The sequence below is a fragment of the Thalia democratica genome, chromosome 3 (genome assembly GCF_965202585.1).
Source record: "Thalia democratica chromosome 3, ktThaDemo2.hap1.1, whole genome shotgun sequence".
Lineage (NCBI taxonomy): Eukaryota > Metazoa > Chordata > Thaliacea > Salpida > Salpidae > Thalia > Thalia democratica.
The window spans coordinates 35,644,246-35,656,385 of NC_139167.1; the positions used below are offsets into that span (position 1 = coordinate 35,644,246).

The 12,140-nt window shown below is 23.5% G+C and overlaps 1 protein-coding gene across 1 annotated transcript; it reads right to left on the minus strand.

Moving 5' to 3' along the window:
• On the minus strand, positions 1-11,035 carry LOC145832220 (uncharacterized). The gene is made up of 8 exons (XM_082939543.1): positions 10,892-11,035; positions 9,482-9,620; positions 6,484-6,650; positions 5,516-5,643; positions 5,145-5,395; positions 3,107-3,685; positions 2,320-2,462; positions 1-774 (listed from the first exon to the last, which is right to left on the minus strand). The coding sequence occupies exons 1-8, from the start codon at positions 11,033-11,035 to the stop codon at positions 412-414; spliced, it is 1,914 nt and encodes a 637-aa protein (XP_082795669.1). The 3' UTR covers positions 1-411.
• Positions 11,036-12,140: the final 1,105 nt, after the last annotated feature.

A 12,140-nucleotide genomic window follows, 5' to 3' on the forward strand; every position in this document is an offset into this window, starting at 1 on the left:
TTAAAAAATATTTTTCAGTAGTAAGTTTTTAAATTTCAAGTTTTTTCTAAGCTTATACATATAAATCTTACAAAGAGATTTTCAAATAAAGTATATACAGACTGTCAAAAAAATGTTGGTTGTTTATGTCAAAAAGTTAAAAACTTTAAATAAAAAAGATTTAAAACAGATGAAATTTGTAGAAACAAATAAATCGATATAAAAAAATTAATAGTGCAGTAAACCTTAATAAATTTTTAAAGATTTTTTTAGGAAAAAAAATTATCACAAGATAAGTATTAGTTCAACATAAGGCTTTACTAAAACTTTTTAAAGTTTGCATACACTTTGCTCTAATCTTTATGAAAAAGGCAGTGATAAATACAAGTCAGAAAGATATGAAACGATAAAGTTCGATTAATCAAAAAGAAGTCATGTATCACTTTCTTCGTTTATCGGCGACAAGCTTTCTAATTGGTTCGTTTCAGCGGCAGTTTTATTCATCCGTTCTGACATCAAAAGAGGACTGACAACCGTTGTATCGATTTTCGGGCTTTTATCGTTTGCATCATTTACAAACTTTGAATTAGCAGTGTTCTTACTGTACCACATTTTAAAATTAGGAAATCGGAAACACTTGTACAATTTTGAAACGACATGCTTTCTTATGTACTTGTTAATGTCTCTCTGTGTTGAGGCGTACACAATAGGGTTTAGTAAAACGCTGAAAAAACTTATAATTCGGACTGTTGTTATAATGGCATGGCAGTAGTTTAGGTCCTTTTCTTCCAAGCCCTACAATGTGTATTTAGACTCAATTAAAAGTTATTAAATTTTTATCATGTATTATATTTTATTAATAATGTAGAAAAAACGTTTGAAAACTCGACAGTATGAATAACGATAGTCTTTTTCACAAGTACAAAAGTTTTTACACGTCACATGTTTATTTAAGTAATCATGTAAATTTTATAATTAAACAAATAAGCAAAAAAAAAACAACTTAGTCTTAATAAAACTTGATAGATTTTAGCAATGCTTAGCTATTTAAATTTTTTTTAAGCTGTAGTATTCTATAATTAAAAATAAACATTTATTAAAAATACCTCTAGTCTAGTCCTACATTTTTTTTTGTTGCAGTATGTTTTAAAACAGATTTTTTATGTTTCAGTACTAAAGTAACAACTTATAAACTTATTGTAACTTAAAAAACGTTTATATTGAAAATTATATGTTAATTTTAAGTTAAAAACTCTTTGACTTAAATCAGATATATTGTCTCACTTTTTAACTTTAAACATAATTTATATTCGTTGTCTATTTGTTAAACAGCCGCTAACATTAAATAAGTTACTATTTTTCAAGTCATTAAACAATAAACTGGTAATAAAACGTTATACCTATATTTAGATCAATTAGTTTTATAGTTGTATAGCATGTTTTTATGTGTAAGTGTTATTTAACAATATAAGTTGCTAACTAGAAACTAGTTGCTAATATTTAGAAAAAATTAATTGAAGATTTTATTTTTAAAAATAACTCCTTTACTAAAGTAATGATCAAAAAAAAAATTAATATGAATAATAAGATTATTAAATACAACTTATATGTTTTAGTTTGTACTTTTAATTTTAAAAGCATTAAAAAAACGAAGAAAAAATTACTAGTTACAGAAATTAAGTTTTGTAAAAACGAAAACTATTTTCTTGAATATAAAATTTTGAAAAAAAGCAAAACTAAGTTAAAAAAAAAACAAATATAACATAGTAATCATAGATGATAAAAATTTGTTTTATATGTATATTAAAAATGTAATTAACCCAAAACAAAAGAAATTATTATAAAAAAATTTCAACTCTTTAATTTTACATTCGATAATTATCAGAAAAATTGCTTCTTCTTATAACGTTTAGTTAATTATATTTTATCTATTAAATAAATATCTGCTAAGTATATTTGAAGTAATAGAATACTTTAATAGCTATATTTTGCTTTTAAAGAATTCAATAAAAAACATTTAATTTTAAGCTTAACAAGGAAATTGTACTGTATAACTATTTATTTAAAAGAAGCAATTAAGATAAATAGGCTTAAAGTATATATAACGTGTTGATAGAGTGTTCTTAAATTTTTGTATTAGATAAAAAAAATAAACTTAAAAACCGCTAAAAACGAATTAAATGTTATTATTTTTATAACTTATTCGTCAAATTATTAGAGTAGTCTAATTTTTAAACAGAGATTTCTTTGTTAGACTGCCTTTTAAACTTAAAATCGAAGGTCAAAATAGTTAAAATTTAAAACGAGCTGATTTTTATAATATGCTTTGACATTACAAACCTGCATAATGTAAACAACCATGAATATTTTTTGTGGCAACCAGCATATTGAGAAGACAATCACGTAGGCAGTCACTGTTTTTGCAATCTTGATGTGTTTTTCAGCATTTTTGTAAGCTGCGGTTTTAACACTTAAATATCCCACTGTAAAAAAGATGTTAATTGTCAACAAGCATATAAGTTGCTATATTGTACTGTTAGCGTTGTCAATAAAAACTAGATAATGTTACTTTTATCATTCTCTAATTTAATACGTTTTTTTGCTACTTCACTTAGTTAAGTTTAAAAGAAAATTATTTTATTTTTAAAATGCTTCAAGTCATACGTTATGTTAAGAGATAATTAAACAAATAATTTTGCAAGTTAGAAATATTAAAATAGGTAATTTATTGCTTATATATACATTTAACAAAAACTAGAATATATTGCTTTACTAGTTAACTTAATGTTAAAAACAAAATACAAACTTGTCAAAAATATTATTGTTTATATCAAAATTTATTTGACAAGGTCAGCTAACACACACCGAAACCAGGTAATAGACCAAAGCAGTATATAAACATTTGTTTTATTATATCAAAAATGATAGAAAAATAAATATTCTTAACTTTCTCATTTTATAAATTATTAATAATGTCTGCTTCAAAAACTAAACTCAACAGTGGCTATCTTAAGCACTATGCAACTGTTAAACTGTTATTTTAAATATTTTATCATGAGATAAAAATATTCAAATTACAAAAGGCTAAACTTGTATTAAGCTTCGATTTTAAAAGCTAAAGACATACTTTTATTTTTAGTTCTGTCGGATTTATTTTCTTTAGTTTTTGTTACGACTCCCTTGCTTCTACTTGGGCAGGTGAAGTTAGGCGGAGTGACTTTTATTCCCGGACTGACTTGAACGCAGGTCTGATCTGTGAAGAAGCTCTCAGTTGAACTCGCTGATGCGTTGCTCACCGGTCTCCTCTTCCGGTCCACCATCCTGTTCACCGGACTCAACTTCAGTTTTGGCACCGAAGACTTGTTGAACTTGACAATGGGGCTCAACGTGGTTTCTTTCGTATCGCTGTGCTTCATTGTGGAAACGTTGGAGTTGAACAAGCTCCTGTCGGTGTTCATTCGACTCCTGGCTCTCTTGTTGATCATGTAGGCGATCCCTGAATAGCTGATTGCAATGGCGATGTAGGGAAGAAAAAATCCAATGACCACGTCGACTGCAATCTTATATATTTTTGTTTTGTGTTCATAGTTTGGGGTACAAGTGTAGCTACTTTCAATTTGTTTAGTTCCATTACTCTTAATCCATTCCCCATAGTAGTACAACAACCCTTCATATTCTAGTTCTCTGATATCTGGTACCTCGTATTCTGTTGTTTTAATGAAAATTTTATTAATTGTTAAATTCGGTTTTAACAACTGTACTGAGTTTTAAAAAATTCCTATGATTAACATGTATATGTAATAATTATTTGATGATAATTGAAACTTAAAAAAAAAATACCGATTTTTAGTTTCTATAGCTAAATTTAACTGTTATTTAAGTACTGTAAAAAAAATTAACAAAGATTATAACAAAAAACATCAAAAAACAACATTTTATTTACAAAAGCTTAAACTTGTCTTAATAATAATCAATAAACAAACCCAAACAAAAGATAAGAACAGATTTTATGAGTTTTTATCAGTTTATTATTAACTTCATATTAATTTTTTTAGCTTTTTAAAAATCTAACTTTCAAACTAATTGTTTGAATTTAAAATATATGTCATAGTTTTCAAAATGCATAGTGTATTTTTTTACATGATTTATTTTGTTACATAATATCTTTTATAAACATGTGTATGTACTAGTTTCTACCGATAAATACTAATTTATAAGACTAAACTGTTTTAAAAATATTATATGAATAAGAGATAGTGCAAATTAAATTTATTATGAATAAATACCAATTCATGATACTAGTGCATAAGCATCATAACTTTAATAATAAAAAAACAGTGTTTGTTTTGTACTTAGTATACTATTTACAACGTATCTATATATATATAATATTTATCTATGACGTAATTATTAAGTTTTGTAGATTAAAAACATTCAGTGCAAACACTAATCTTCTATCTCAACAAACAACTAAGACTCACAAAACTACAAATATGTGACTACTATATATTTTAAAATTTATTGAATATTAAGAGGAGTTTTTTAATATGGCGACATAATTCATTTATTTTATTTAAGTAATCCTATTTTTTTCAACGCATACACAACGGCCGTTAGTTCTTTAACTCAATAGCTTTTAAAGTATTTAATGTAATATTCACTTGTTTGTAGTTTTGTGAATTTTAGTTGATTGTATAGTCTTTATATGAAAGATTAGTTTTTGCACTGAATATTTGTACTCTACAATAATTCATAATTACGTCATAGTGTTTTTTGTTGTTTTGTATAACTTTTGTATTAATGTTTACCAAAGTGCAATTAATTTCGAACCAACAGCTAACAATAAAAAACAATTATATTTTTTATAAAACATATGTTCCGTTATTTTTAAACTCGAACTTTCTCAATAGTTTATTTGAAAACCCTTCAAGTGGGCTCTGTGGAAGATGATTTAGTTTATTAATAGTTTTATAATAGTTATTCAATAATTTGTACTAAAAAAATTAATATTGATATCTAATATATGTATTAAATTGAGTATATATATATTTATCAATTTCTTTCAAGTTATAAATAAGTTTAGTGGCTATAAAAAATCATAGCTTTAACCATTTGTGACGAAAAACGTCTAAATACTAACAAGAATTAGTTTAACTAAAACTTACTATCATATACAATATTGTCGTCTTTTAACTGTTCGCAAGAATAAACTGTTTTGAAATTATAATATAAATAAGCGATATTGCACATGAAATTTGTGCAGTTCACAGCAGATATGTTATATCCTGGAACGCTTTCTATATTAATGCTATCGAGTTTATACTTAATTTTCCAATCAATTGCTTCTTTGAAAAGGAAATGGCAATCATTCCAATATTTCCACTCTGGTCCTTCGTTTCTAGTATGTTCGCTGAAACTAAAAAAAAGTTTAATAAGTGAATTATGTAAAGACTAAATACTTTTGTATCTAAGCTTGGAAATCATTAAAAAAATTTTTGTTATATAATGATTAGTAAAATGATTCAAACTTTCTAACAGTTTATCATTCTTTGAACCAATTTCTTGTTGATCACCAAAACGAAGTTTTCTGTCAATGATGCTAGGCAAAATACAAATAAAAGCAATTATCCACATTATTCCGCTTATAATGTATGTTAACTTTTTCTGTAAAAAAAAATTATTACTAACAAATACTAATGTTATATTAGTCTTACGTATAATAAAACAATATTTTTTTAAATCTTTACTTTACTTTAGATTTTTAATAGTAATCCTTTATAATAACAGTAAACAACTTAATTTTTTTTTTGTTTTAACTTTAAATGAGCAAAAAAACTTGGTTAAAACAAATACTATGACATAATTATAAATATGCGAACGATGATAATTAAAATTTAAAAAGCTTAATAAGATAAAAGAATTTATTTTTTGATGTTTTAAACAACATTTTATTGCTAAAACACAATGTTAATTTCAAAACATAATCCGTAAAACGTAGTTTAAGCAGTTTTATTAAAATGCTTCTTTTAATTTGTGTGCCTAAATTTAAAAATAACGGGTTATTTATACAAATTAACTTCTAAAAGTTTTAAATAAGGATCTTTTGAAAGAAAAACTAATTTAAAAAAAAACTATTTTATCAAATGTTTATAAAAACGTTTGAAAATGTATATTTGTTTTTAATTTTGTTTTTTTATAACTATAGTAAATAACTTCAAAAGAAAAATAATTAATATAAAACACACAATTTTATAAAAGAAGCTTTAAACTTTTGTTTTAGTCGAGCAAAAATATGTTTAAGAAATATAAAAAAATGTTTATAACATAAGTTTTGTTTTCTTTAAAAACTATTTGTCTAAGGAAACTGTATTATTTTCTAAATAATTTTTCAAAACATTTACACAAAAAATAAAAAGTTAAACAAAACGATTTTTTAATGATGTAAAAAAATAATAATTGATTTTTTTCACATGCTCTTATCCTTTAAAAGTATTAAAAACTAACGTTAAACTGATATCTTTGACATCTAATTGACTTCCAAACAGCTACAAATCTTTCTACACTCATTGCAGCCAGTAAAAATATATTTATATAAAAATGGAAATTGTATACCGTCACCACAGAATTTATTAGTTTCATATCGAAACTTGAATCAATTTGATCGCCTCCTTCTGTAGTATGTAGTTATTGAAGAAAGTTTTGTTTGTTTATTTGTTTCAAGCATTTTTTACTTGAAATTAAAGTTAATAATTTACAACATAAGTAATGTGTTTTTTTTCCTTGTTTTTTTAAATTTATAATTAAACATTTTAGCCCACTATGTAAAATTTTCAAATCTTAATTGAATAATTTATTCTCTTTCTTTACTTATTTTAGTCTATTAAAACAATTTAATAAAAAAAATTGTTTGAAAATTTTAACTCAAATATTTTGTATGATCTAATCAAATATTAATGTCAAATGTATTCACTCTATTTGAAAAATTTGTACTTTGCAATTTGAGTTTTTCGTTTGTGTCATTAAAAATTTTCTTGATTAGTCTGCAGATTTAAATTAAAAAAAAAAGCTTAGTTTCAAACTAAAAATCGAAAGTTTTTTTTTCGAATTTATGAAATATTAATACCCGACATGTTTTAAAGTTTTAAAAATTATGGTTTTACATAGAAGTTTTAAAACATGTTAAGTGTTTTGAACTTGGCTTATTATAATCTTGTAATTGTAATATTTCAAACAGGTAAAGTTTTGTGTATTTAAAAGCTTCACTAAATTTGTCAAAGTGAATGTAATAAATAAAGAGTTTTTTATTAATTTTTTCTACATTACTAAAGTTAAAGACATGGTGTAGTGTAAAAGAAACATTGTCTAATTGCTAAACAATTAAAACAAATATAATAATAGTTTAGTTTTAATTTTTGAAAAGCTTAAATATTAATCAATGCCTAAAAATATCTTATAAGAAATGTAAAAATTAAACAAAAAAAAACTTTGATAATTAAAATTACAATAGCTCCAACCAATAAAACATGCTTTCGTAAGAAAAAAACATGATAATTGTGCAACATTTTCCGGTTTTCTTCAAGAGATTTATAACAAATTTTAGGCTTAGTATGTTACCTTGCATAATTTTAGTAAAAAAATTAGTAGAAAATTTTGACAGTGGTAGCCTGCTTCATACATAAACAACTGAGTATTGATTATGTAATATGACAAAATCAATAAATAAATCCAATGATCACGAAGTTTTTGCTTAAAAGGAAAGCTACTTAACAATGCTGTTTAAACAACCTTTTATTACAACTAAAAACACACTAATTTGCGTTTTTAATATTAGTTTAACCCTTGGTGAAATATATTTTAAAACAACATTGGGTTTCGCCTACTTAAACAATCGATTTTTTTGTCATGTTAAAACACTGTCAATCAGTATTAATTTAAAATAAGACAAATTTTACAAAACATAAAATAAATTTGTTCTGTCATTAAACTATGTTAAATAAGTTTAAACTTCCTTTAAATTTTATTTGTAACAGTTAGTCTACTTTTGATATTTTTGATTATTTAGGGGGATGGATTTTAAAGCAAAGTTGTTTCCCCTATTATTTGATGAATCATCAAATAACATTTAAAAAAAGTTTTTTAATATTTATTCCCTTAACCTTAACCCACTTTACCCAAACATATTAAAAACTAATTAATATATAAAAAATTAAAATTTTTAATGCTGACCCAGCAAATATCGTGGGATTTACGTCACATTAACAAAAGGACTCATATCTAGGTTAAAAATGCTTTATGTTATATAGAAAAAAAAAAACTTTAGATTTTTATTCAAAAACTTATTTAGCAAGTTCAAATGTTTTTTCACAGTTTTTAAGTTGATCAAACGCATATTTTCTTGAAAGTACGAATAATTTAACTTATTAAAGGTTTTATGAACAAAAAAAATGAAAAGTTTAGAAATTAATTTATTTAAAAAAGATTTAACCTAAATACAATATAAAACAAAAAGTAAAATGCTACTACTCTTGTAGCAAAACTAGTAACATTTAAAGAAAAGATTATAATCTTTTTATAAACATTCTACACACTTATTCTTTTATTAATAAAATAAAAAGCACTTGTTATCAACTATACAAAATAAGTACGAAACTGTTTTTAGGTTTATAATAACTATAAAATGTCTAAACCAATAATAGTTTTTGTATATATTCTTATTTTAATTATCTAAAGTAATAGTTAACTTTTTTTTTACATTTATCAAATTTAAAAACTAAAACTATTGTAGTTTCTGAAATTATTCTAGGTTACCTGACCTTTACACGTACAAAAATATCGATCTGAATACGATTTTTTAGTTTTAGTTTTAGATTATCAACTGGTGTGAAAAATGTGAAAAACAGTGGCATGCAAGTAATCTTGTTTATGGTTAGTTTTTGATGAAATTTGTATTTAAAATGTGTGAATCGAAGCACATATGTTGTAATTATGCAACTAACGGGAATAAAAAATTGATAATAAAACCTCATACCCAAAAAAAAAATTACGACAATCGTTTAAAGTAAAAACCAAATAATCCTGATTATATCGCATAAAAATATAAAAGTTGATAATAGTTGTTTTTAAGATAAAGTGTGTAAAGTATAATTTGCTTTATTGAAAAAATTGTTTAAACCACAAAAACAGTTGTTGAATTCAACTATTTGAAATAAATCTTGATCTTGTTAGTAGAAAACTGAGAACTTAATTTTAATTAGAAATTAATTGTAAAGTTATATATATGTTAAACTCTAAATCTATTAAGATTACTAAAAGTTAAATTTATCACTTCTAAGTAATCATTAAATAACAGTATTGAAAAATCGTTTAGATAATAACTTGTTTATAATAATATAAAAAACTTGAGTTTAAAACTTAATTCTCTTTACAGTAAAAAGTTATAATTTTTTTTTAATTTGAAACTATATTTACGTTTTTTTTTTTTGTACTAACTATTCAAACGAACCGTTTAATATCTGGTTTTTGTAGCTGAATTGGTTTATGAGATAAATATTAAGTGAAGAAAACAATAACCACGTGATACAAACTAATACGTCAGTGATTGCAATTTGAATCATGTAAGATGCGTACACTGATCCTCGAACCTAAAAACAGTTAATCAATTTCTTCGAAAAATAATAGAAACTACTGCTCATTCAGTTAAGCTAAAATATTCGACATTGAAATTTATTTATATTACAAAAATTTCCTCTTTATTAAACAAAAACATTCTAAATTTTATTATTTAAAATTAAAAACTTATACCTTACTAGTAATTAATTGACTTAGATTTATTTAATTAACTAAGCACTAAAAGTAAAATAATCATATATAAAAGCTAATTTAACTATAAATTGGTGTTTGATAAAACTGAAATTAAAACTATCTTAGACATCATATTGTAAGCTTTAAACCACTAATGATTAAAAGGTATTTTTATATGCCATATATTTTGTATCGCGTGTATAACTTATAGTTAATTTTTTAAAGATGAACTAAGTTATTATGATCTATTATTAGAAAATTTATAATATATCCTTCAAAAGATAATGATTTATACTACAATTAACTTAATTTTACAAAATAATCCTTATAAAGTTTTTGTCTTATACTAGTTTAAAATAAATTTGGTAACTGAAAATAAAATTTATAACTTCATTAGGAAAATCGAAGTTTCTATAAAATATTAATTATCCAATAAAACAAGTCAACAGGCGAGTTTAAGTTTATTGTTACTTGGTTTCAGTTTGCTTTTTAAAACAATCACTAATGATACAGTTGCCCTTTCATATAAAGTTAGTTTTATATAAACATCTATGTAGTTTTATTTCTCTTTATTTCAAACTTGTTTTTATAGTTCGCAATTATTAATTTTATGATTAGCATTTTTTCTACAAGTTGTGGAACAATTTGTTATATTTTTTATTTACAAAAGTTCAAAGTTTCTTTAAAAGTAAGTTTTACATAATAGTTTTTATAAAAATCCGTGACAAAAATAGACCAATAATTGTTTTCAGAATGGCATTAACAGGGAAGGCTAATTAAGATAGATTATTTAAATGAAAATAAATGTAAGTTTGTACTTTGACTAAAACATGCAATACTTTGTATTTAAGAAATTATGTAAATCGAAAACGAACAAAGTTTAATTTTTTTTTCTTAAAACAAATAAGATAATTGTAAAAAGTAACTTGGTACATAAAGTCATAGAACACTTTTACTAAAGAAAAAAAAAAGTATGTTTGTTTCAATCAAACATTAAAAGTTTGAATAAACGTTTTGAAAACTTTTTTTTTTTAATCAAAAAAATGAAATAGTTTTAGACAAAAACTAGTGACTTTCCTTAGTAGTTTAAAACTAATAGTTAAATTTTAACCTGTTTCATGACAAAGAATACAACTAATATTCCAGTGTTGAGCAAAACTCCGAGCAGACACTGAACTATAAAAATAGAGTGACTTATAATTGTATTTTTAATTAGCACATCTTCATTTGTCGAATTCCACAATTTTGACGTCATACTAACAGTTTTGAACTTGACTCACACTTCTTTGTTAGTGAAAATTATTGAGATAAACTGAATTAACGTTGAGAAGCTGATAATTTATTTAAAACTGGTTAAAAAAAGCTCTCCTAAAAGCTTTTAGAAGTTCAGAACTTGAATAATAGATAATAAACTATTTTAGGATTTTAAAGTACACAAAACAATGTAATATAATAGAAACTATTAGTGAGTATATAAAAGTTTAGATAATGGTATCAAATTTAAGTTAGTTTAAATAGTATTGATTTTATCTATTTAAAAAAAAACAAGTTTTATACCAAGTGCAAACATTTAGTAAAATTCTCAAAAAATAATTATTCAAAGCTATTGTGTATAAACTTTGTTACTTTTAATTTGCAAATACAATTGTAAAATACACTGACATCAAATAAGCATACAAAACTTTAACAATAATAAAACATAGAAAACATTACAACTTAAATCAGTATTGTAAACTATCACTAAACAAAACTTTACATTTCTGAATACTTGCCACTTTTTTAATTTACATATCATGAGCAGCTAACAAAATTCAACTGATTTAGGTTTATTTTTTAATAATTTCTAAACTCTTATGTATATGTTACATATAAAAATATTTTTTAGTGTTAAACTCTAGCGATATATTGCACAATTTAATGATTTAAACAAGTTTAGTTTGAGGTACACATTAATCATTTACAAAGAAATCCATTTCAAAATTTTTTCTAGACTAATTTAAATAATAACATTGCTAAGAATATTTCCATTTTTAATTAGACTAGTTTTGGTAGACGTAAGATAGAAAAAAATATATTTTTAGTTTCTGTAAGTTGATAATAGAAATACTACTGTTTTTTACTCTAATTAAGAGCTAAAAAAAGATAAAGAACTAAACGAATTCCTACATTTGTACGTATAATGACAATTCGAAGTTATTTTTCAAAAGTAATAATTATAACGGTAATATTGTAACAAAATATTTCTTCCATTACTGAATGCCATATGGCATACATCATTTGCCATTAAGTCATTTACACATTTTGCTCATGACATGTCTGAATTAAAAAGTCTCTAAACTTTTAAAAACTTTTTAGAAAAT